The sequence below is a fragment of the Aquarana catesbeiana genome, linkage group LG12 (assembly GCF_042186555.1).
Source record: "Aquarana catesbeiana isolate 2022-GZ linkage group LG12, ASM4218655v1, whole genome shotgun sequence".
Classification (NCBI taxonomy): domain Eukaryota; kingdom Metazoa; phylum Chordata; class Amphibia; order Anura; family Ranidae; genus Aquarana; species Aquarana catesbeiana.
The window spans coordinates 40,736,502-40,764,356 of record NC_133335.1 but is presented as its reverse complement, the minus strand read 5'-3'; the positions used below and the strand labels follow the sequence as shown (position 1 = coordinate 40,764,356).

General features: G+C 42.2%; 1 protein-coding gene across 1 annotated transcript in view; it reads right to left on the bottom strand.

Moving 5' to 3' along the window:
* ASIC2 (acid sensing ion channel subunit 2) overlaps nt 1–26,020 on the bottom strand; it is a 1,118,261-nt gene extending 1,092,241 nt beyond the window's left edge. The window contains exon 1 of the mRNA XM_073607638.1: nt 24,752–26,020. Coding sequence (XP_073463739.1) covers nt 24,752–25,315 — 564 coding nt within the window. The 5' untranslated portion in view covers nt 25,316–26,020. The remainder of the gene's footprint in view (nt 1–24,751) is intronic.
* Between the last annotated feature and the right edge of the window lie 1,835 nt (nt 26,021–27,855).

Genomic DNA, 27,855 nt, shown 5'->3' with positions numbered 1-27,855 from the left:
CAAAATGCAGCGTTTTGCATGTAATGGTTTTCAATGGACAAGCATCAAAAACGCAAGTGCACCTTTTTTGCAGCGTTTTTGATGCGTTTTTGGTGCGTTTTTGGTGCGTTTTTGCCGTTTTTTTTTTTTTTTATTTTTTTTTTTTTTTGTAATTTTTTTGTAAGACTGTAAAAAAAAATGAAAAAAAAAAAAAAAAAAACGCAAAACGCAAATCGCGGCAAAAACGCGGCAAAAACGCCGCTAAAACGCGGCAAAAACGCGGCTCAAAAACGCGGCAAAACCTCCAAAAACGCTCAAAAGCAACATGCATAGGTGTGAATCGAGCCTAAGTGCTGCCTGTCTGCTGACCATGTCTTTCCACAACTTCATGGATTCCCTGCATGCCTTGCAGAAAACTTGTCATGGTACCTTGCAGCCTGCAAGCTGTGAGCCTTGTACTGACGGACACTTTAGGCCTGGTTCACACCTATGCATTTCTAAGTGCGTTTTCAGTTTTACATATATTTAACATGGTTTCCTATGGATGTAGTTCACATCTGTGCATTTTATGGAAAGGGACAGAGACTTTTTTCTGGTTTTTGGTTCCATAGACTTCAATGGATGAAAAGCATGTATTGAAAAACGCAAAATGCACCTGGGATATGCAACCTGCAACCTGCATAGGTGTGAATCAGGCCTAAGAGCCCAAGTGCAGACTGGCCCCCCACCCTTTTGTTCCACTACCCTCTTGGAGCCAGCCCCTCACCCGTAAAAATACACATTTTCTTTCAGGGTTTTTTTTCTTAGAGAATAGGGGCAGGAACTCCCTCCTTCCAAGTCACCTCTTGTGTCCGCCTCCGAGCACCATTCCTTGGTTCCACTCCCTACCCACCTCCGAGCACCATTCCTTGGTTCCATTCCCTACCCACCTCCCAGCACCATTCCTTGGTTCCACTCCCTACCCACCTCCGAGCACCATTCCTTGGTTCCACTCCCTACCCACCTCCGAGCACCATTCCTTGGTTCCACTCCCTACCCACCTCTGAGCACCATTCCTTGGTTCCACTCCCTACCCACCTCCCAGCACCATTCCTTGGTTCCACTCCCTACCCACCTCCGAGTACCATTCCTTGGTTCCACTCTCTACCCACCTCCGAGCACCATTCCTTGGTTCCACTCCCTACCCACCTATGAGCACCATTCCTTGGTTCCACTCCCACTCACCTCCAAGCCCCGTTCCTTGGTTCCACTCCCTGCCCACCTCTGAGCCCCTTTCCTTGGTTCCACTCACTACCCACCTCTGAGCACCATTCCTTGGTTCCACCCCCGAGCACCGTTCCTTGGTTCCACTTCCTACCCACCTCCGAGCACCATTCCGTGGTTCAACCCCCTACCCACCTCCGAGCACCATTCCTTGGTTCCACCCCCTACCCACCTCCGAGCACCATTCTGTGGTTCCACTCTCTACCCACCTCCAAGAACCATTCCTTGGTTCCACTCTCTACCCACCTCCAAGAACCATTCCTTGGTTCCACTCTCTACCCACCTCCAAGAACCATTCCTTGGTTCCACTCTCTACCCACCTCTGAGCATCGTTCCTTGGTTCCACCCTCTACCCACCTCTCAGTAATGGATACAGAACCAAGTATCAATTTGTGGTGTTAAGAAATTTGTTACTGATAGGAAGTAAAATAGATTCCCTGTAGCCAGCAACAATGGAGCACCCCCAGCAACAATAGACCCTGAACAGCTAGCAACAATAGATCTCTCCCTCAACAGTAGATGTCTTCCAGAAACGATTGTCTCCCAGTAGCATAAGAGCCCCCCAGCAACAACTGACCACCCCCAGCAACAATAGACTTTCCCCCTGTAAAAATAGATCCCCTCCAGCAACAGTAGATCCCCCAGCAGCCAGCATCAATAGACCCTTCATTAAACCCCAGCACCCCTTGCCATTACATACATTCAGAGCTGGAGGTGCCGGAACTGCATTCCCCTGCGTTCCTGCTGAAAAAAAGCCCTGCCTTCTTTACCCTTTTTCAGGTGTTGTCCAGTGATGCAACAGGTCCTCTTCATGGTGTTCTACCTCCGGCAGTATAAATCTCTAAATATTGCAGAAAGCAGCACCACTCTCTGCAGCAACATTCTGAGAGTCCATGGTGTGAGACAAAGCCTCAAAGCCTTGACTCACTAGATTCATACTAAGTGGGATGAATGACGCTGAATGCTGGGGAAAGGAACAGTGCAGCATCGCTGGAGCAGTGACTGCAGCTGACAGCACCAGAGGTCAGGTGAGTATAGCAGCTGAATTTCAAAAAATCATCTCTGGCTTTCTTAAAAGTCAGCAATTTAAAGTCAGTATTTGAAGATGCTGACTTTAAATTTTTTTTAAAATAGTAAAGTTCTAGTAATGGGAGATTGCTTAGCCTGTAACGGTGAGCTGCTTGAAAGTTATATAGGGAAGCCTTCACCTCCAAAAAATGCATCCAAAAACAGATCCTCACTAGATATTTCTTGTGCGTTTTGCTTGGATTTTTTTCCTTTCTAGCCACCAAAAACAAATCAGGTAAAGCTGATGGTTGTCTTTACTTGCCTCATTAAAAGACACACTTCAATGGACAATGCACACAGGTGCTGAATAACCAAATAGCGTAATAAGATGGTTTATAGAAAGTGGCCATTTAGTCTCCGATTAGCAGAGTTTGCAATTTTGCCATGATGAAGATAACCAGATTTAAATGAGAGGCTGTACTTGTATGTTAGGGAAATGCCCGTGAGCTCTGTGCACGCTCCATTAGTAGCTGCAGTGGGAGAGAGTTAATGTCATCTTGGGCTCCCTCCCAAAACTTTAATCCTATAGTAATAAAGAAATATTAGATTTGCCTATATGGAATACTAAAGCACTGTAATATGCTTTCATGAGTCAGGATATAAAATAGTAATACGTACCAATACTTAAAAATGTCTGTTAAAAGAGGAAACATTACTCTTTATAACTTTAATGTCGAACTCTTTGGGGTAATGTCTTTAAAACTGAACTCTAGGCACAAACACTGTAATCAAAATATAATCCTTAATTAAAGTGGTAATAAACCCAAAAGCAAAACATTTACTATATTACAACTTAACATTTTTTAGATGTGGTGGCTGCATTTGTTTTCTTTTCACCAGTTGAAAAGAAAAGGGGGAAAAAAGTGTAAAAGAGAAAACCAATGCAGTCACCATATCAAAGGATTGGTAAATAAAAAAAAAAAAAAAAAACATTTTTTGGGTTTATAACTGCTTGCATATCTTACTTAGTTACATAGTCGGTAAGGCTGAAAAAAGACAATAGTCCATCCAGTTCAACCTGTGAAGGTGTATGTGTATCAGTGTCTATAATGATTTCCCATATCCCTGTATGTTGTGTCCTTTTAGATGCACGTCTAATGCCGCGAACACACAACCGTTTTTTTCAGTCGGAATGAACTCTGACGGTTTTTTCGACAGAGTTCCGACGGCGTTCCGCTGAAACGGACTTGCCTACTACACGATCACACCAAAGTCCGATAGTTTAGAACGCGATGACGTACAACGGGACTAGAAAAAGGAAGTTCAATAGCCAGTAGCCAATAGCTGCCCTTGCGTCGTTTTTGGTCCGTTGGAATAGCATACAGACAAACGGTTTTCCCGATAGGAATTGATTCCGTCAGAAAGATTTAAAACATGTTCTATTTCTAGGTCCGTCAGAATTTTTGAAAGAAAAAGTCCGATGAAGCCCACACACGATCGGAATGTCCGATGGAATGATTCCGTCGAACCTTTTCTGCTGGAAAGTCCGGTCGTGTGTATGTGGCATAAGAGTTTAATGCCGCGTACACAGAACCGCACATTGATCAGACATCCATGGATTTTTTCTGACGGATGTTGGCTTAAACTTGTCTTGCATACACACGGTCACACAAAGCTTGTCTGGAATTCCGAACGTCAAGAACGCGGTGATGTACAACACGTACGACGAGCCAATAAAAATGAAGTTCAATAGCCAGTGCGGCTCTTCTGCTTGATTCCGAGCATGCGTGGAACTATGTGCGTCGGAATTGTGTACACACGATCGGAATTTCCGATAAAAGATTTTGTTGGCGGAAAATTTTAAATCCAGATCTCAGATTTTGTGTGATGGAAATTCCGATGGAAAATGTCCGATGGAGCCTACACACGGTCGGAATTTCTGACAAAAAGCTCCCATCGAACATTTTCAGTCGGAAAATGCAACCGTGTGTATGGGGCATAAGAGTCTCCGCAGTCGCCACCAATTGTGGGAGAGAGTTCCACATCCTTATAGCCCTAACTGTGAAGAACCCCCTTCGCTGTTTAAGGTTAAACCGCTTCTCCTCCAGTCTCATTGTGTGCCCCGTGTCCTTATATACTTCCTAGGACTGAATAGTTTAATTCCTATGCTGGGATCCCCATTGAGATGTTTGTAAATCGCTATCATGTCTCCTCTCAAGCGTCTCATCTCCAGCAAGAATAAATTTAGTGTTTGCAGTCTCTCTCGTAATTGAGGTCCTCCAGTCCCCTTATTAGTCTTGTTGCCCTTCTTTGGACTCTCTCCAGTTCCAGCACATCCCTTCTGAGGACTGGTGACCAGAATTGGAAGGAAAACTTCAGATGAGGCCTAACCAGAGTTTTATAAAAAGTGGCAGAATTATAGTTTTGTCCCTGGAGTATATCCCCTTTTTTTAGCATGCTAATATTCTGCCTGCTTTGGTAGCTGCAGCTTGACATTGCATGATATTGCTCAGTCTGTCATCTACTAGGACCCCTAGAGCCTTCTCCATCCTTGATTCCCCCATCGGTTCTCCCCCTAGTAAATATTTAGCATTTGTGTTTTTTGCCCCCAAGTGCATTACTTTACATTTCTCCACATTCAACCTCATTTGCCATTTGCCTTTTTTTGTTCAGGTCATTCTGCAAAAGGTCCTGATGTGAGTTTATTACTCTGCTTATCTTTGTGTCATCCGCAAAAACTGAGATGATCTATATATCTACAATGAATATAAATACAGACCCAGTTATTAATTTTAACCACAAGCTGACCAGACGCCGCAGTTGTACTGCGGCAGAATGGCTTGGCTTGGCGAAACGATGTTATGTAACGTCGCTTCACCCTGTGGCCACTAGGGGTCGCGCGCACCCCCTGCTCGTCCACAAAGCCGATGCGAGTGCCCGGCGGTCACGATCACCGCTGGGCTCCCACAATCGCTCGGGGCACACGGAGAACCGGGATCTGTGTGTATAAACACACAGTTTTCGGTTCTCTGAGGGGAGAAGTGACAGATCGTCTGTTCCTACAAAGTATGAACAGCGATCTATCTGTTCCCCTACACAGTCCCCTCCCCCCTTCAGTTAGAACACACACTAGGGAACACATTAACCCCTTCCCTGCCAGTGACATTTTTACAGTAATCAATGCATTTTTATAGCACTGATCGCTGTAAAAATGCCAATGGTCCCAAAAATGTGTCAAAATTATCCGACATGTCCGCCATAATGTCTCAGTCCCGATAAAATCGCAGATCGCCGCCGTTACTAGTAAAAAAAAAATAGTAATAATAAAAATGCCATAAAACTATCCCCTGTTTTGTAGACGCTATAACTTTTGCGCAAACCAATCAATATGCACTTATTGCAATTTTTTTCTTGTACAAAGTGTTTTATTGAACATAGAGATCAACAGAATAATACAGAAAATAACACAAAAAAAGAAAACAAAAGAAACAATGTTGGACACATCTTGTATACATATTCACATAAACTTCAGGTGTCAAAAGTATTAGTCCGGAAGACAAGGGTTTGCGCCAATTCCTAAAAATGCAACACTTACTGCAATTTTTTTAACCAAAAATATGTAGAATACATATCGCCCTAAATGGTAGAAAAAAATAATTTTTTTATATATTTTTTGGGGGTATTTATTATAGCAAGAAGTAAAAAATATTGCAAAACTGATGCTCTTTTTTTGTTTATAGAACAAAAAATAAAAACCGCAGAGGCGATCAAATACCACCAAAAGAAAGCTCTATTTGTGGGGGGGAAAAAAAAGGATGTCAATTTTGTTTGGGTACAACGTTGCACGACCGCGCAATTGTCAGTTAAAGCGGCGCAGTGCCGAATCGTAAAAAGTGCTCTGGTCAGGAAGGAGGTAAAATCTTTCGGGGCTGAAGCGGTTAACGTAGCTGTGACATCACTGTGCTGCACATAGCCTGTACAGAGGGCGGAGCTGTGGGAGGGTTATTACAATATTTGCTTATTCCACAGTTCGGCTTTAAAGTGACTGTTTTTGCCACTTCCCGTTCTTGTCCTAGAAGGTTGCCCCATCAGCAGAGCTGTTCTGTATGGGGTTTACCTTGCGTGCGTGCCCCCTCCATTGGGACTACATCCCTGCGGGGAGACGCTGTCTGCCTGTTCACAGGCACGGGAGCCGCGGGCGTGTCTAAGACGCTGTAGCTCTGCCTCCCATGCCATTTTATTGAAATGAGAATCAGGATCTCATCATCACAGCCCCGCCTTTATTCCGCCCCTTTTTTTTTTTAGAAGTGAATGGGAATGGACGCGGCTGCTGGGAGGTGTCTGCACCAAAGGCTGTTATACAGTTTGAGAACAAGGCTCGTTCTCGTTCTCGTTCACCCAGTCATCCAAAAAGAGGCACTGCGCATGCGCGATGCCGCTAAGCATAAAGGGAATTGTAGTTCCAAATAACATATGAGGTAGCGGCAGGGAGCGCGCTCCAACAACCGGAAGCTAAGGCAATCAAACGAGACTGTAAAGGATGAAGTGCTGAAAATATCCTATCAAGAAAACAGGTTTAATATAAATTTTGGATGAAATATATAGATTACTGACCTATGCAGCATATAGATCAGATATATGCAAAAATATCGGTACCTTTACAACCCCTTTAAGCAAACATACATTGTTTAATAAACTTCTATCCCTCTTTCACTCATACTGAAAAATAATTAAACTATCCTCACCCAGCACAAATTGCTGCGACTGCTACTTACCTCTGTTTTTCCATTACAGAGATTTATGTGTTGCCATGTCTAACAAGGACATCAGGCAAGGGATCCAAGCTATTGTTACAGCTAAAAGAACCCCTGGAAGACATGATTCACACTGGGCAGCTCTTGTCCGGAGACCAGTAGTGCTAAATGATAGATAATAGACATGTGCACGGACAAAAAATTTGTTCATTTTCGTTTTCGTTTCATTAGTTTATTATTTTTTTCATTTTTCGGGTCATTCGTTATGATCGCGATTCGTAAATTTGTTCATTCGTACATTCGTTCATTCAAACATTCGTACATTTGTACATTCGTAAATTCGTACATTTGTAAAGTAGAAAATTCGGAAATTTGTAAATTCGAAGTTTGAAAATCCAAAAACCCGAAAATTCAAAAATCTGAAATAGTAACTAACTATTAAATTATAGGTATTGTAATTTCCTTTCAAATTTGACTGTCAGTGAACGTAACAAATACGAATTTATCCGAAGTTACGAATTGTCCAAAACGAATGCTGCATCTAAACAAATGGAATGGAACAAATTAATAATAAATAATAATATTAAAATGCTGTTATTATTATTATTATTGTTATTTATTATTATTAATTCATTATGTTCCATTCCGTTTTTTCGGATCATTCATAACTTCGGATAAATTTGTATGTGTTATGTTCACTAACAGCCAAATTTGAAAGGAAATTACAATACCTATAATTTAATAGTTACTAGTAATTACTAATAGTTAAATTATTATTAGTTAACTATTATTTCAGATTTCCGAATTTACAAATTTACGAATTCACTAATTTACGAATGTACGAATGTACATTCGTAAATTGCGAATGTACGAATGTACGAATGCCCGAATTTACGGATGTCCAATTTTATCGAATTTACGAATATTCAGAAAAATTTGTTAAACGGGTTTTCGTTAAAGCGGGGTTCCACCCAAATTTTGAACAATATCTGTATGTATTCTCTTCCTTGCCTAGATGCTGACATGCCGTTTAAAAAAATTTAAATCGCCGTAATTACCTTTTATTTTTCTATTCTTCTTTGCACTTCTGGTTCTCCTCCCGTGGGAGTAGGCGTGTTTCTAGCCTCTACCAGACTCCTGGGAGCTAGCCTCAGGCTTCCCAGGATGCCACTGAGCATGTGCGGGAATGAGCGGTGAATGCTGGGAGCACAGCATTCACCACATCCAGGAAATAAATGCTTGTGGGATTCAAATGCCCACAATGAAGATGGAAACCGCCTGCAGTGAATAATATAAGTTATTCTTTCCGACGAAATCTGACACATGGGGACATATTACACACAATATGTGAGTATGTAATGCTGAGAAGAAAAGTTTGTGAATGAACTCAAAAAAAAAAAAAAACGATAGATAGGTGGACCCCCGCTTTAATTTGGATATTCCCGAATTAACGAATTTGTCGAAATTCGTTAAAAAACGAATTCGGAACGAAACGAATTGCACATGCCTAATAGATAATACAGACTGAATAAAGCTGGCCATTTACCTATAGATCTTTTCATTTAGCCTCAGGTCTGAACGAGAATATTTTCTAACACATTCCTCTATCATGCTATACCACATGGGTGCACGAAACTCCCGCTGCAGCTATTTTGATTTAGGATAGATAGATAGATAGATAGATAGATAGATAGATAGATAGATAGATACTTATAATAAACCCCAACTTTTTAAAACTCCTGCTCTGTCTGAGGTTCGTGAAGGAAGGTATATCTACCGCATCGGCTGCACAACCACCACCACAGTATCCTTGGCCCCTAGCCGTGATCCCACTAGCACAGGGACGAACCATTGCCACCTTCATACCACTGCAGCCCGATGACCGGTAGCCCATTATTTCCAGCTAGGGAGGGTACCATACCGACATAGGTCCAACCCTCCCCACACCATATCCTATTTACCTTCCACCATTCCAACCTACACAAACCAGAGACCCATGCCCAATGACCCAAAGACACACATCTTACATTTCAAGCAACCAAACAACAGGGAGAGTAGGTGGGCAAAAACCTTACCTATACCTCTCACTGCCTCTGCTGTTCCCATGAATGACTAACCCCTCCCCTCTGCAGGGTCAAAATTAACTTTACACTCCTCCCCCTGACCAATCCAAAAACTCCCCTTCCCCTTTCTCCTGAACACTTCCCATGTAAACATCCTGTGCACCCACTACAGCTGTCCCCAGTCATGTTCGCCCTCCACCTAAAGGTTCCCGTTTCATTCCAGGCTTGTTCTTTCAGTCAAACGATGCAGTGTGGGAAGGTGGCAACAGAGCTCCCCGCTGATCACATTTGCACAGTGTCTTGCCAACCTAAGGGGAGTTGGGTAAAATATTGTGTCTCTACAAGTACACAAGACAATGGCTTCTTATTACTTCTGTAGGCAACATTGGTTCCTTTCTGAATAATTATTTTAAAGGGGTTGTAAAGTTATTTTTTTTTTTTTTTTTAAATTACAAACATGTTATACTTACCTTCACTGTGCAGCTCGTTCTGCACAGAGTGGCCCCGAACCTGGTCTTCTGGGGTCCCTCGGCGGCTGTTTCAGCTCCTCCCCGCAAGCATTTACCACCTTCATGCGAGCTCCCTCGCACGGTGGTGAGTGCTTGCGGGCGCGCTCCCGTGATACAGCCGGCGGCCATAGCCGCTCGCTGTATCACTCGGCCCCGCCCCCCGGCGCGCCGCGTCATCGGATGTGATTGACAGCAGCGCGAGCCAATGGCTGCGCTGCTTTCAATCCATCCACTGCAGCCAATCAGCGACCAGGCTGAGCTGCAATGAAGCTGACGAGGACGAGGAGCGAAGATTCGAGGCGTCAGGTAAGTAAAACGGGGGGGCTGGGGGCGGCGGTACTGTCAAAAGTTTTTTCACCTTAATGCATAGAATGCATTAAGGTGAAAAAATTTTTACCTTTACAACCCCTTTAACCCCACAATCACAAAGACCAACCGTGAGTGATGTGAAATGCTGTGGTCCAGCTTACTTATGGTTCTTTAGCTGTCCTGTGATGTGCCCTATACCACGCTATACAATACATTAAACATCATGCCAGTTTACAAAATCAATCATATGGCAAGGTAAACTGGCTCCTGTTATGTATTCCATAAAGCATATCCCCACCCACAACTTTTTAATTTTTACACTTCTACCCAGTGAGGCAAGATCCAATCTCCTGCTTGGTTACTAATGTGTGTCAGCAGCCTCCGCTAGAAATCCCCTCTACTAAGTCTGTTCTTCATTGCTTCAGAGAATTCACAAAGGGGACTGGTAACCAGTGGCGGCAGCTCCACTAGGGGCGCCGCCCCCCTAATCCATGCGCCCGACCCCTAATCTACAGGCAGGGCGCCTGAGGCTCTAATTGGCTTCATAAAGGGTGGGCTCAGGGCAATCAGGAAGTGGGACTTAAGACCCGATTGGCCGAGAGGAGAAGCGACTATATTGGCCAGGAGCAGAAGCAGGGGGAAGGCGCCAAGGAGGAGACGCAGAGGGAAGCCGCCAAAGCTGCCAGTGACCTGGATGGAGTAAGTGCAGGGCTGGTGGGCAGACGGACGGGCGAGCAACAGGGGAATTTGACCAAATGGGGGGGGGGGATTTCGGCTGATTTGTGATTTGCTCTAAAAAATAGAGCACCAGCCGCCACTGCTAGCAACACAGAAATACTGTAATCTGCCTATATGACTATAGTCTATAAAACAAACAAGCAAATCTAACTATCTGGAACTGTAAAAGCACATCAGTCAGTCAATTACTGGAGAGATATACCCACCCCCCCAAGTCTAATGCCACTCTAACACTTAGATGTTGGTAGTCATAGGTGGCTTCTGTGTTGTACACTGGGCCTTGTTTGTTCAAGTGCCTGACAAAAAAAAAAGTTATCCTTCCCTTCATATCCAATTTTATGTTTTGTTTTCCAGTACCACAATAGTCAAGGTGAAAACAGAGATGTCATTTTTACAGGCACTGGAATAAAGTTGGCCATAGATGGCTCGGATTTTGAGCTGTGGGTAGCGGTGCAAGTACCTTCTGGATCAACAAAAGTCTGCTTAAAAATCAACTGGACTGAGTAGTAAATTATCAGCCAAACAGGGACTATATTCAGATGCAGTCACTATTAGGCAGTGCCATTGTGGCTACCTGAATACAATGATCAAAAGTGGAGATTACTTCAATCACGCTATTGGCAGGCTGAACAAGAGAAAATCAAGCTATGTATGGCTATATTAAAGAATAATTCCAGGTATAGATTTTTTTTTTTTTCATAGTTACATTGGCCCAGTTTGGACCAATATAAATATGTGTACACCATGTCTGAAGGCCCGTGCAGGCAGCCTGTTCAAATCAATGACAGTGGCCCACTGCACAAACCTGCAAAGATCTCCACACACATTCTGTGCACAGTCTGCCTGAGTCCTGATCTGTGCTTCGGACCCAGATGAATGTACTCTCCGAGATATCCGTGGTGATCAGTGCAGGTCTGTGTAGCTGGCCATTTGAGCAGGCTGCCTGCATGACCCTGCAAGGAACACCTGTGCCACCTGGGTGGCTGAGAATGGCACTTCACCCAATTGTACAGATCAGTGGGCCCATGTGAATGAGGCCTAAGGCTTCATGCACACACTGCCCCAAATGGCCACTCAGCCGTACATTAGGGCACACAGCCAATGGAAGGTGAAGCCAAATTGTCAGTCACAGTGCCATTACCAGACACCCATGCCCATGCCAACAGTTATTGGTTACTGCTTTCTGCATACATCTGCAGTAAGGAAGGCTGGTTACAGATAGGGTCGAGGATTTGGCTTCTGAGTTGACAGAAAGTTGAAATTTGCATATGCGTAACAGCACTGTTTAGATTAATGCTAAAAAAATGATTAGTGGAAAATTAACACCACGTTAAGTGTATGAAATACTCATATTATACGTAATCACACAGTGCATTGACAAAATGTCATCCACACACATACAATAAAATCCACTCGTACACGTACTGTATGTGATACATTCATCCACAATGGAGTACATCCACATTTCTGCTCTTTTAACTCATGAAAGTGATCTAGTGTACAACGTCCTCCTTCAATCAACTGATATCTGTGCAATAGGTGACAATCCCCTCTCCATCAGAATCACACTCTCCTTTTTTTGTCTAGACCTTAGCCAATGTATATTAGCTAGGCTAGACAACCTTATATGTCCACCGATGGAATACTAAATGACGTCCAGGCTTATAGGAATACTTTTTCCTCACTCTCACTGGTTATTCAGTGCAAAGGAAGAAGCATAAGCCACAAAAAGTGTAAAAATGATTTCTCAAAGCTTTATTATACAAAAAAAAAAAATAAAAAAGGTAAAAACACACTAAAAAGTTTGATGCACTCTCACTTTTTGTAACACTAGCAGTCTGCTAGTTTGCCCACCCTAACCGCAATGTTACTTAAAGTTTCCACATTACATGGTGAGTCATTGAAACATCATCAGAGGTCCCAGCTAGTTCTCCTAATTGTCCCTCACCCCATACCTCCTAAGGCCCCATTCACACCTGAGCGTTTTGTAGCTTGAAGCCTGAAGCTACCAAACGCTGGAGGGGGAAAAAAAAAAAACAATAATTCTCTATGGAGATGGTTCACATCTCCACTCCAAAAGCTTGAAGCCAGAAGCTCCAAAACGCCTGAAGCTCAAACAAGTTCTGGAGCTTTTTCTTAGGCAGATTACAGGCGTTTTTCTGCTTTTTACATTGGTGACCTTTTGACCTGTACAAAAATCGCAGCAAAACACGTGCAACTTTCTGCCTGAAAACGCTACGCTTAGGTGTGAATGAGGCCTTATAGCTATTTAGGTAGAAGACTCTTGTAATTCAAAAAGTATGTTACAATTCTTACAATAATCATATACTTTCAAATGTGTTTATTTCTGTCTCATAAGTCAACACCAATTTTGCTATAAGTTATAACTTATAGTAATTCTTAAAGTCTAAGTTCACCTTTGATCACTTTTTTTTTCTAAATTTTAGCTCCCCTTTGTACCAATATAGCATTAATGTACTTCTTTTGCCAAAATAAAAAAAGCTTTCCATGTATTCTACACTCTTACTTCACTGTCCTCACGGCTGTTTGAAAACACCCCTCCATTACTTCTGCCTTACTTCCTGGACAGACTTTAGGTGGTGACACAGGAAGGAGAAAACACAGAAGAGGAGGTTTGGTCAGAGCAGGTATGTGTAATATGTTTATTATTTTAGCGGAAAAAAAATGAAGCCTTAAACTTAAAACCTCCGTAATCTAAAAGGACATAAAGGGTTGCCTCACACATTTATATGGTTTTAAAAGCAGATTCATATTCTACTATGTGGGATTTTTTGGGGCTCCACAAATAACTAAGACAGGCTACTGTTCTTAAACTCAAACATTAGCAGGAGCATCTAGGTGGACTAAACAGAGCAGATACAGATTATTTTTATTTTATACAATTTCCAAGAGACCAGATTTCACTCATATAAAAATTACTGCTGCTCTACAGAAAGGAAAAATCCATAACAACGGTGTTCTACAAACAATCATTGTGTCAGGAAAGAGGATTTGTAATTAGCTAATGATTCTGAGATGGAGTCTAAATGCCTCATCAAGTTGTATATTGGTGGAAGCTGTAGCACACCAAGAACAAGGAAGGTATATCCAGCATATCTGTGATGGGTTCATTGGTCCATTTATAAAACAAAAAAACCCACAAAGATTTACAATTTAACAACAGTTATTGCTAGGTTATAACACTAGGTTCATTTTATGATTGACATTAATGGGCTGATCTTGTTGCTCTGACAGTGGTATGTGACAAATTACAGCTTCGTCACTCTTGAGCCTGTTGTCAAAGTGTCTAAAACATGAACATAAAATCACTTTTATTTTTAAAGTAAGGCCGTCAGTTTGATTAAAGTGGTAAAACCAAGAAAACTAAGACCCCTTTCACACTGGGGCTGCAGTTGCGTCAGCGATTTTAACCCCAAAGAAGGGGTTAAAAACGCCCGTGTTGCGGCGCTTCCAAAATGCTTTTCAGGCGCTTTGGAAGCACTACCCATTCACTTCAATGGGCAGGGCGTTTTGGGAGCGCTGTATACAGCACTCCCAAACCACCCCAAAGATGCTGTTATCAAGCGATATTTAGAGGCTATTACTAGCGCTAAAATGCCTGAAAACCGCTTCAGTGTGAAAGGGGTCTTAAAATGGCTTAAAGTTGAAGTCCATGCAAAATCTAAAATCCCTGCATCTATAGACACCAGGGATCTAACACTAACCTCTCTATCCTTGGAAAGAAAAAACGAGTATACATACCTTTTTGTAAGCTGATCTGGCCTGCTCCGACCTGACTGCAATCAGAAGTTGCGAACAGGCAAAAAATTTGTACGAACATGCAAACACCGTTAAAGTCTATAGGACACGAACATGAAAAATCAAAAGTGCTCATTTTAAAGCCTTATATGCAAGTCGTGCCTGGGGGGTGTCCTTGGTATGCCTGTAAAGTAGCGCATCTTTCCCGTGTTTAGAACAGTACCACAGCAAAATTACATTTCTAAAAGCCTCTTCACGATGACAGCTGTTATATAGCTGAGGGCAGAGCCACCCGGTGACGTAAATGAGTGACCGCCCCCCTCTGACACCACGTGACCCAGGTCCCCATACCGTTTTTTTTCAATGATTTTTATCTATATTGCCGGGACCCGACAATACATTACATCTGACATCAGTTTTAAATGACTTTTTTTCCTTTAGAAATGTCATTTTTCTGTGGTACTGTTCTAAACACGGGAAAGTTGTGCTACTTACTACGGCACAATATTTAAAGGAATATTTCATTTTTATTGTTTCACTTTACGCATTATTAAAATCACTGCTCTTGAAAAAAACTGCAGTTTTTAAAACTTTTTTTGCATTAACATATGTCCCCTGGGGCAGGGCCCGGGTTCCCAAACACTTTTCATGGCAATAATTTGCATATACGCCTTTAAAATTAGCACTTTTGGTTTTTCATGCTAGTGTCCCATAGACTTTAACGGCGTTCCACGGCTTTCGAATTTGCCACAAACGCCGCATATTTTTTTTTTTTTCTAGTAATGGCGGTGATCTGGGATTTTTAGTGGTATTGTGACATCGCGACTGACAAATCGGACACTTTTGACACATTTTTGGGACCATTGACATTTATACAGCGATCACTGCTATAAAAATACATCGATTACTGTGTAAATGACAATAGTAGGGAAGGGGTTTACACTAGGGGGCGATCAAGGGGTTAAATGTGTGTTCCCTAGATGTGTTCTAACTGTATGGGGATAGGACAGAGTAGGAGAGGAGACATATCGCTGTTCCTACATAGTAGGAACAAATGACATGTCTCCTCTCCTCTGACAGCACAGGGATTTGTGTGTTTACACACACACACACACAAAAAATCCCCATGCTGGTGCCCATGCCCTCGATCACACTGCTCTGGTAGCTCTTAAAGGAGCCCCGTACTTGTACGGGGTTTCGCGCAAAGGAGCCATTCTGCCCTCTTATATAGACTTGAGCCGGTCAGGAACTGGTTAAAATACGTTTGGCATAACTACATCAGTATCACCAACAAAGCAGCTTCATTATTATCCCATTAAAGAAGATGAGAATGTGCGCTGCATTTTGTCATTTCATCAACTGCCGCGTCACTAATGTTAATTCTAGATTACGAACCTTAGTTTACAAGACCAAACTCCTTTTGTCATTCCTTGATTCCAATCATGCGTGTTTGTACTTTCGACTTTTGTGTGATGGTTTCTGTACCGACTATCTGAAAATCAGACTTTGAGTTCACATCCGACAAAAATTTTATAGCCTGCACATCCAGCTTTTGTCCGACGAAAACGTCAAATCGGCTGTCGAAAGCTACGTACTAACGATCCGAAAATCCATAGACAGCTCGTCTTATGAATTTTCACTTCTGATTTTTGTATTGTGTGTACGGGCCTTTAAGGTTTGACCTCATATTATATGGTTTTGGTAAATCTGAAGACAAAATCTCTGCAGAAAATCTAATAGTGTGTATAGGGGCTTAAGAGTATTTATTGTCAGTAGAGTCTCTGGATATACAGAAATCATAAGGATATCAAATGTTTACTGTTGGGACTGAAAGGTGCTTGCACTTTGACACATTTGTTCTTTACTTGGTTTTCATCAAATTTAGGCTTCCACTGCAGTGCAATCAGCAGTGCAGAGCCAGTGGTTTTATTTAGAGCTCTAACACCTTTTGTAGAAATCTGCATAGAAGCTGCACAACTTTAGAGCTCTCAGAGCTGCTCTGCGCTTAAACCTACAATTTTTTTTCTTTTTACATGAAAATGCACTTAAAACCCCAAAACATTATGATCAACCATAACTTCCTGACCACTGACAGGTTCATTGAATAACATTGATTATCTCGTTACTATGGCATCGGAAAATCGTTGAGGTATATTAGGCAGCAAATGAACATGTTGTCGCAGAAGTTCATGTGTTGAAAGCAAAATAAATGGGCATCGCAGTAAGCCGAGTGTGCGGCTGCATATGCGCAGACCAGTCAAGGTGCCCATCCATCAGTGGCATCGCTAGGGGGTGGCTTTTGGGGCTATAGCCCCGAATCTGGGGCCCATAGCCCTGAGTCTCTGCAGGGGTCCCCAAGGGGAGCGGAGGCTCTCTGGGGACCCTGATGTAAGTGGGGGGCTCTCTGGGGATCCTGATGCAAGGGGGAGGCTCTTTGGGGACCCTGATTTTAAGAGGGAGGCTCTCTGGGGACCCTGATGCAAGGAGGAGGCTCTCTGGGAACCCCGATGCAAGGAGGAGGCTCTCTGGGAACCCCCGATGCAAGGAGGAGGCTCTCTGGGAACCCCGATGCAAGGAGGAGGCTCTCTGGGAACCCCGATGCAAGGAGGAGGCTCTCTGGGGACTCTGATGCAAGGAGGAGGCTCTCTGGGAACCCTGATGCAAGGAGGAGGCTCTCTGGGAACCCCGATGCAAGGAGGAGGCTCTCTGGGAACCCCGATGCAAGGAGGAGGCTCTCTGGGAACCCCGATGCAAGGAGGAGGCTCTCTGGGAACCCCGATGCAAGGAGGAGGCTCTCTGGGGACTCTGATGCAAGGAGGAGGCTCTCTGGGAACCCCGATGCAAGGAGGAGGCTCTCTGGGGACTCTGATGTAAGGAGGAGGCTCTCTGGGGACCCTGATGTAAGGGGGGGGCTCTCTGGGGATAGATAGATAGATAGATAGATAGATAGATAGATAGATAGATAGATAGATAGATAGATAGATAGATAGATAGATAGATATCTCTATGTGTATGTGTATATGCCTGCCTGCCTAAGCGTATGACTTTCTTTACTACGCTGCTATGGGCTCTAGCCCCAGATCTTTTACTTTTGTAGACCTAGCAACTCCCCTGCCATCCATGCTGATCCATGTCCACAGCCAAAAGCGCCTACAATGTGCATATGAGCATTGGTACTGGACCACGGAGCAATGGAAGAAGGTGGTTTGCTCAATACATTTTTTTTTTTTTTTTTTTAAATTATGCAGATGGCTGGATGCATGTGTGCCACTTACCAGAGGAAGAGATGGTACCATGATGCAGTATGGCAGGGATATGCAATTAGCGGACCTCCAGCTGTTGCAGAACTACAAATCCCATGAGGCACGGCAAGACTAACAGCCACAAGCATGACACCCAGAGGCACGATGGTACTTGCAGTTTTGCAACAGCTGGAGGTCTGCAAATTGCATATCCCTGCAGTATGGGGAGAAGGCAAGCTAGTGGAGGTAGTGTGATGCTTTGGGCAATGTTTTGCTGAGAAACCTTGAGTCCTGCCATTCATGTTGAATTTATTTGAAATATACTATCTATGACATTGATGCTGAAGTATACCACTTCATGGAAATGGTATTTTCTGGTGGCAGTGGTCTCTTTCAGAAGGGTAATGTGCCCTGCCACACTGCAAATATGCTTCAGGAACGGTTTGGGAAACATAACACGTTCAGGATGTCTCCAGGCCTCAATCCGATTGACCATCTGTTGGATATGCTGGAAAAACAAGTCTGATTCATGGAAGCCCCACATCAGGAATGAAAGGATTTACAGTACTACTGATGGTATGATACCAGATATCACAACATACCTTCAGAGGTCTAGTGGCCTTCATGCCTCGATAGGTCAGGGCTGTTTTGGCAGCAAAAAGATAGGTGGGTGGTCATAAAGTTATGGCTAATCGGCATAAATTTTATAAAAGCAGAAACCCTGTAGAATACATTGGGGCAGATAAAATTTTTTGCACAAATCTTTTGCAACATATTTGCACTACGGTTTATCAAATCTAGATTTTCAGTAAACAATTCACCCAATTAAATAAACTATATCAAACCAAATTTTTCATAAAAAATATGAGGTTACGTTGAGTAAATTTAAGTAGATTTAAAAACTCAGGAATGGCAAAATTGTCCATACAGTAGATGTCATTTTAATAGCGGTTACAGGTCATCAATTTAGAGTTAAAGGTTAATACTGTGTGTGCACGACTATACATAAAAAGCGTGGCGCATTTGTTTTGTTTTTTACCTGATATACCCTTTTGGATTCACAGGGGGTCTTTTAAAAATGTGATTTTTAAAAAAATAATTTTAATAAACTGTTTCTTCTTTTAACTTTTTTTTAAAAATTAGGTTATTGCTATCACAAGGGGCAGATGCTCTTATCTGAGAAATCAAGGGTTATCAGACCCCTAATATTACCCATGAACTTGAAGCTGATTGAGTGCAAACTGTGCTTGATCAGCTTCTTCCCCCCCAGACGATGTCCAAGGAGACGAAACGCGTCAGGTAGGACCCCACTGCCGCCATTTTATTCATACAGCGCTGTTTTATCTATTCAAATGTGATTTTATTTCTTTTTAATAAATTTGGTATATTTTTATACAGAATCACACTATGTGGCCTTTTTTGTTCCTTTCCATTTAACCTAACCATTTTGCAATTGGGGCATCACTTCTGAGGGACACACCGGTTTATGGATTATCGCAGGTCTTCCTCGCAACTTCCATAGAATTACATTGGCTGTTTTACAACGCAAGCTTGTTTGACCCATCGAACGTACGTTCCTTTGGGTTCAAACGTTCCGGTAAGCCTCCCTATTGTTGGTGGTGGTGCTTTTCTCACTTCAAGATTTTATGTGCAGATTGTCATGATCTACGTATGAAGTTGTTCATATATATGGGACTCATACTACTCAAATTTTGATGTCTTTTTTGTTTTTGTTTTTTTAATTTTGCACTGGTCCTCACTGTACATATGATGCGGATATTTCACTTCTCATATTAGCGCTACAGTTTTTTGTTTTTCTTATTAGTGCACATATCCTACTAGCTGTGTTAGTTGCTCACCTCTTTGGGCAGCGCAGAATTATTTGTTACACTTTTTTTCCCCACAGGGTGGCCAGGTTTTGACAGCCATGAGCTTGGAAGGGCTCAAAGCTGAATGCTTCCAGGTTCATACTACCCAAGGAAAACCAGCGAAGGGATGTTCACTGATCTCTCACTGCTCTCCCTCCAAACATGTCATGGGGAGGTCCCAGTCATGCAAGATGGACAACTAAGCCTAGGACACATGGCGGAGGAGTTGGCACATTACAGTACGTAGGAATAATTGGGCAGATTTAAATCCACCTGAATCACTTCTACAGGAATTCTTCTAAGGAATAAACTACTAAAATACTTCTAAGGAATAAAAGTTAAACTAATTTCTGGCTGCTATAGCGGCTGGTAGTTTGTTTACATTCTGGTGCTGCCACCATGACAACAACAGTTAAACTGTTAAAGTTTAATTCCAGACAAAATTTATTTTTTTCCAGTCTTGAATAGATTTTAACACTATCAGGTCTTTACTGCTCCCCGGGGCTTCTCCTCACTTACTGACCCAGTAAAAAAGGTTTCACCAGACAAATTATTGGAAATCTACAGTAGGGAAACAAACATAAAGAAAGAGGTTGTCAGGGGTTACAGTATTCCCTTTTTTCTGCTACATTGCTGTTGGAGATTTGGAGATTTTCCCTTACTTCTTGTCTGGTGAAAGAGTGGTCACTTCTAGCAGTGGTTGCCAACATGACAATTAAAATGGGCGTCAAGTCTAACCCCCGTCACTCCCGTGCATAACCCCCAGCAATACTGTCATTGACCACAAAAATAACTCACAGCATTGGTGTCAGTGACTGCACTATGAACTCTCAATATTGGTGTTAGTGATTGTAATAATTCCCAACATGTGTTACTGGCCCCAATAATAACTCTCCGCATTGGTGTTAGTGGTCACAATAATAGCCTGCAGTATTATGGTGAGAGGGTGCAATAAATAACCCCCTTCATATTTCACTGGTACTCCGAAGCACAAACCCAGCCCAGGACACGGTCAGCCTCACAAGGAGTGCCAGAGGTCTGTGTATTGGGCACCAGGGACATAGAAAGTAGGTGATGGTAAATTTCTCTAAAAGAGCAATGGATAGCAGCAAAACCCGACAGGGTTTCTAATATATACAACAGAATGATGTAGCGCAACTTAAAAAACAAAAACAAAAAAACAATATAAAAACAAAAAAAAAATATAATAAAAGTGCAAACAATTGTGCAAAAAATGTATACAAAAAATAAATAAATAAATAATAATAATAAAAAAAAAATATATATATATATATATATATATATATATATATATATATATATATATATATATATATATATATATATATATATATATATATATATACACACACACACAGTATATAAAATCCAATGTATATCCAAAAATATCAACGAAGGAAACAATAAAGTGCAATCAATTGTGCAAAAATATATATGTATGTACAAAAAAAAGTCCAATGTATATCCAAGAATATCAAAAGGAAAAGAAAACAAGAAAACTATATCGAATTTGAATCCACTCAAAATCATCAATGTGACATGTAATGCAAAGTGTGAATCCTACACCCTTGTAGATTAGCCTCTCACCTCACTGCCGTGACCAGTAGGTCTCACCACATGTTTTTCCCTCTCTGGGGATGAAGATGGAGAGCCAACGGGTTTCTAATCCTTCTGTGCTATACCCCAAAAAAAAAGTTCGTCTGAATATACACTTTCAATACTGAAAATATCTACTAATCTAATTCAGTGAATGGCCAAGCCAACGTTGGCCACCTGCTGCATAAAATATGAAAGTGCCTGAGAAAGAATTGCCTATACTGTAGAAACCAATTAGTTTCTCACTTTGGTATTTTTACCGCAGGCTAGAAAGTTAGCAACAACTTGGTTGAGTTTTGTTCTTTTGGATCATTTCAAACATGGACGAACCTAAACCCCAACAAAGAAGTAAAGGCAAAACAATTATTTTCATTTTAGATATTTCCCTTCACTTCATGTCCTATAGCCAAAACGGGAAGAGGGAGAAAAACCTTCTAAAGTGAGGGAATCCCTGGTTATCACCAGAACTAGTGTCCCCAATCTAAGATTGTTACACTATTACTGTTCTGGGGACAACCCAAGATTTTGGATTCTCTTTTACATTCATTTTCACTTTTGATGAACAGTAAACAAAACAAAGAAAGAGGGCGACTCACCCTAACGGGGAGGATAAAAACCTGACAGGTGTAGTAATCCCTCTCCACTTTGTCCAAAATACTTTGCCTTTAGTTATACTTTAAGTAGATGTTAGGCCGAATAATAGAGTGAGGACCACTTCCTGTCTAGTAGGCATAACTAAAAGAGATAGTAAAATCTCTCTAAAATAAATGGTATTTTGTATATTTGACAATTGCAACTAGAACCACCATCGACATCTCCAAAAATGTTGGATCCACCATCACCTTCTGTTTTAGTGACAATGGTCACCAAGGCAAACAGAGGAGGCATAAACAGCAACATAAACTTGGCATAAGGTCTAATTCTTCCCAGATCCACAACAAAAGAAGAAAAAAAAAGTTTTGGCTTTACATACACTTCAAAGGCACACTGCAGTCAATAATAAAAATGGTGCATTTATACTGACTTAAGGGACACAGTCTACTTGTTGAGTGTCTCTAATTTTCATCTTGGAACCTATCCACTGCAGCTGGCTTCTCTGCTGGTTTAATCCCTGTGCTTTATAGTATCTTTACTTCGAAAGACCCTGAAACTGAAACTACAGCCCAGAGTGTTCCCTGGTTCTAGGCTACTTTCTACCAGGTGAACCCATGGCAGCCTCACACAATGAAGCTTATAAGGGAGGATGCCCAGATAGGAGTCATGTGATGAGAGCCTGCAGTCTCACCAAGAAATATTGTATGACTTTCTGGGTTTAAAATGTGCTTAGCGATTTCTAGATAGCATTGGCAGTTTACCAGTTTTTACAATTTACCTGAATTTGCTTGGCTTGACTACAGATTACTTAACCACAAGCAGACATTCTGATCATTCAGGTGTTTTAAAATGTAATACAATACTTCAGCTCAACATTCTAGCCTTGGAAAGTGACTCCATGCTTTGCCCTGCCAGAGAGAGAACATCCTGAAAACCAATGAACTGCATAATGTAGGCAATAGACAGGGCACCTCATAAAATCAGCTGGTAACATTCAGTGGATAGAGCTTCATAGGCAATAGAAGGGACAATTCACTCAGATGTAGCTTTTTTTATTGGATACTTTTTTTACTCAGCACACATTACTCCCTGCATGGGCATTGCTGGCACCGATCAGGGAAAAAAAGAAAATGTATTATTGGACGATGAAAAGATATTTCAGAAAGAATGAGGGTTTTCTAGGAGCCTTTTTGCAGCCCCTGGCTCTCAGTCACATGTTAACTCTGTATATTGCTACCACCCTGCGTGTGCTTCTGCAGCTGATACAGAAAAGACTCTGAGCATAGCGGTATGGACTATAGTCAAAGCTTCTCTCAACCTGCAAGAGATTCCTTTACCCAGACTGTAATTATAATAGCAAGTGTAACTTACATCAGTAACTGGGGGAGGATGAGACCGCTTTATAGTATGATGCCACCTTCAACATCTATGTTAGTAATGACAGAGTGGAGAGCTATTTACAATGCTACTCAAATGGTTATAACATGGAGATATACTGCACTCCTGCCTGCAAATAAGGCACAAGCTGAGAACACATTTAAAACAATCATAGGCTTTCATGACCATCTTCAATTTAATTTTCATTGAGAGCTGCTTTAAGAAGCTGATTTACCTCTAGCCAAAAATGCTGGCGAGGGCATTTTATTGGTTGCCAAAGATGCTCTGTAGCTCACGTGCCACCGCTTACTTATATTCGCTGCACATAAGAAAAAAAACAAAAAAAAAAAACAACTGGCTTACAGACAAAAGCTTTAAAAAATGTCCACATGCAACCCCAAAAAGGTCTGAAGTGACCACGACATTTGGGATGTAAACCATGAGATGTACCTACAGTATAAGTCTTGTTTCTTGGGGTGACATCCTAGGAGTGCCCAGATATGTACCGATTCAGATATTTCAAAACTCTCGGTTTTGATGAGCTGATACTACAACAAATGGCTGACAAAACTGCAGCAGATAAACATCAAAAACAATTCATACTTCTAAAGATCCAATCATTTCCACAGCACTAATACAAAAAATTCAGTGAGGATCAAAACTGGTAATTGCTTGGCTTAATACAAGAAGTAGAATAAACCCTGATACCTGTTGACCTTGGCCTAGTCGGACACACAGCTCTGATTACCCAGATGAGCCAAAAGACTGTTTTTATTAAAAAAAAAAAAAAAAACGCATGATCACGCTGCAGAAAAACCACAATGTGTATAAAGGACAACTTTCTGGGCTTTTTCTCAGGCCTCGTGGCCACATGGCGCTTCAAATAGTTTACCTTATGCCGCATACACACAGTCGGACTTTTCGGCTACAAAAGTCCGACAGCCCGTCCGACAGACTTTCGACAGACTTTTGGCGGACTTGCGGCGGACTTTATAACGAACGGACTTAACTACATCACACAAAAGTCCGACGGATTCGTACGTGATGACGTACGACTGGACTAAAATGAGGAAGTTGATAGCCAGTAGCCAATAGCTGCCCTAGCGTGGGTTTTTGTCCGTCGGACTAGCATACAGACGAGCGGATTTCTGGGTCCAGCGGAGTTACGACGTAAAGATTTGAAGTATGTTCCAAATCTAAACTCCGTCAGATTTGCGACTGGAAAAGTCCGCTGAAGGTCCGGTGAAGCCCACACACGATCGAATTGTCCGCCGGATTTGGTCCGTCGGACCAGTCCGGTCGAAAAGTCCGACCGTGTGTACGCGGCATTACAATATAAAAGGAACCACAAACAGTCTGTCAACTTTCAGCTGTATGTTCGCTCTTGTGACAATGTTAAAGCCTAACAACTAAAGTTGCAGTGAACTGTGAGCAAGTAAGAAGAGTTTGGAGTAACTTACAAACCCACATCATATACTGTATAAGCTCAACAAAGCCTAACCTATTTAACTTGATTAAATCAAAAAACTTTAACAAACTTTGCATATACTTCCAAATAATGTAAGAACACCTCTTCATGTAACCCATGCATTGAGCCAACTGCACCTGTGGGTCCATCAAGTTTTAATGTGCTAAGCAGATTCTGAGTGTCAAAAAAAGCCAAGTACTCACAGTTTGGAAGTCTCTGTAGCTGCACTCATGACCTCTAAACTTGCAATAAAGCATCATGTCTTTAAGGTCATGACCTGTTCGCTCCATGAACTCCCCCATACAGAAGGTTTTGGGTTTAAACTGCTTGAATTTGGTCTTTTCTTCAAGAATAGCCAATACCTCTGGGTCTGCCAAGTGCGGCTCTAGGATGTGACCATTAACGTCAAGGAGCTCCAGCAGTTCCCCTGCATGGTACAAATCATTGGTGTTGATTTTGGAAAAGCGAAATGAGTTGAGATTACAAATGGTGACAGCAGGAAAGACCAGGCTCTCAGCAACCACTTGGTCCACTTTGGTGACATGCTGGTAGGAGAAGTAAAAGGCCACTCGCTCTGAACTCTCCAGAAGGAGAAGGCCCAGGGAGCACACAAAGGCCACTGTCCACAGGAAGCGCCGGAGCGTTAGTGGGCCGTACACAAATATATGCCGTATCCCATGGAGTGTGGATGTGTTGGCAAAGATTTGAATGCTAGAGGGATGAAGGCTCCCCAGACTGTCCTCACTAGGGCTCTCCTTCAGATCCATTTTTCCACTTGGGAGGTATAGCCTTGTCACCTCCAGATTTATTTATTTTTTAAACCCCTCTACATGAAATATGAGAGTGGAAGAAGCAGACTCACAGTGTTCTCCTCCCTCCCAACCAACAAAGCCTGCTGTCAACTCAACGATCGCCTGTTGGGGGTAAATGTTTATAAATAAAATCCATAGAAACTCTGGCTGTAGATTTCTTCATTGCGATTAAGAGGGTTGGATGTGCGTGGGGAGACACCAAGGTGAGGTGGAACTGCTGTGGGTGGAGAGAAAGACAGACACCGGCCAATGGAAACAGAATTCATCCCTGCTGCCTCTTGCTCCATCTCCACCTCGTTCTCGCACGCAGACAGAGAAGAAATGTGATTAAACAAACCAAGCTGCCTGATGAATAAAAGGGTTGCAAAACCAGTGTTCAGCTGTATGCGTTAACTGGTGCTGCAGCCGGGGTCTGTAATCCCAGGAGCCAAATTTCACCGAGAGGATGCTTTCCTTGATGGCCAGTCGCTGGAATTAATCGCTGTCTTTCTCAGATCCTCACCCACCCACCTTCCCTCTGCCTATAAACCCAGACGGTGCCAGATTCAGTCCTCGTTGCAAGAGCAGCAGAGGTGATGAGGGAAGGGGTGGGGGGAGCTGGAAGTAGCATCACAGTCAGTGAATATATTTGTCTGAATATCCACGACACATCAGTGGAAGTCCTCAGTATATAAAGACTAAGGAGGGTGGAGGGAGAGGAGGATGTTTTTAGATGCCTCTAGGGTAGCAATAAACTGCGGCCGCAAATCCCTTTAGAAAGTCAGGCAGCTAGGGACAGGCAATACCATTTTTTTCTTTGTACCACTTAAAAGTGTGGTGAGTACATGGAATAGCAATCCATCAGAGGGAGAGGAAATAAGAACAATGCCGATTGATCTAAAATCAAATAAAAAAAAGGTTGCAGACTTTGTTTTGTAAAAAAAATTGATCTAATGGCAGTCATATAAAAGGCACATGCTGTCCCTACTGGCTCACACATCCATTTCTCTCTCCTTCAGCTGTGCTGCAGAGTGATGAGAATATCTGGGACAGACAGACAGTGGTAGGCAGTTGAAGAGCTGCTAAAGTGAAAATAACTCCGGAGATTAATTATGCCTTACAATATCTCAGAAAGCAGGAACATGGGCAGCGCAGACGAGTACATAGGCTGCTGTCAGTGCAGGCAGCTCCAATACACCGAGCACAAATTGACAGGAGTAGTCTCACTGGGATCCAAAAACCAGATTAGATGTCTCTCTCCTTAATCCGATACATCTTGAAGAGAACCATTATCTCTGAAGATAAAAACACCAGAGGGTGCCTGCTACAAATGTTCTGCATACAGATTCACGGGCCAGATATGGATCTTTTCACTTGTAGGAAATTATTCAGGCAACTGGTGAAGCCAACGCAAAAGAAAAAAAAAATGACAGAACAACGCCTAGTTACTTTGATATGGATTTACAAACACCACACACAGCAATGTGTTGTATACTTTTAGGCTGCTTTCACACTGAGGTGCTTTACAGGTGCTAAAAATATCGCCTGCATAGACCTGAGGGCTTTCACACTGGAGCGGTGCGCTGGCAGGATACCAAAAAAAAAAAGTCCTGCAAGCCGCATCTTTGAGGCGCTGTATACACCGCTCCTACAGCGCCCCTGCCCATTGAAATCAATGGGCAGCACCGCCGAAGAGCGGTGCGCAAGTGCTTTGCGGGAGCATTTAACCCATCTTTGGCCATTAGTGGGGGTTGAAAGCGCGCTGCTAGTGGCCTAAAAAATGACGGTAAAGCGTCGCTAAAAATAGCGTCGCTTTACCGCCAATGCCCCAATGTGAAAGTAGCCTTAAAGACATTAGTATTGCAATGGGACTTGACTTCAATGCGCGTAATGTTATGCTGCTCTGGTGAGGCCCAAGGTCACGTGTTTCGTACTCTTTTATGCAACACCGGCAAATTCAGCAGCACTCTACAAAATACAAGGGCTGGTTACATTAGTCTGTGTCTGCTGAGTAGAATACAATGTAATGTTCACAGCTAGAGAACATCTGAATGACAGCGGTAGTTTTAAGGGTTATATCTGAACAGGTACAGCTAATGTAAACCAATGCTAACGCGGGCAAATTTTAACCACTTCAAGACCAAGCCCATTTTTGACACTTGTTGCTTACAAGTTAAAAATCTGTGTTTTTTGCTAGAAAATTACATAGAACCCCCAAACATTATATATATATATATATATATATATATATATATATATATATATATATATATATTTTTTTTTTTTTTTTATTATACAGGATTTATATAGCGCCAACAGTTTACACAGTGCTTTACAATATAATATATATATCCTAGAGAATAACATGGTGGTTGTTGCAATATTGTATGTCACACAGTTTTTGCGCAGAGGTCTTTCACATGCAATTGATGTGTATATGTGTATGTGTATTTTTTCCAGAAAAAATGTGTTTAAAAGACCGCTGCGCATTTACCGTGTGACATAAAATATTGCAA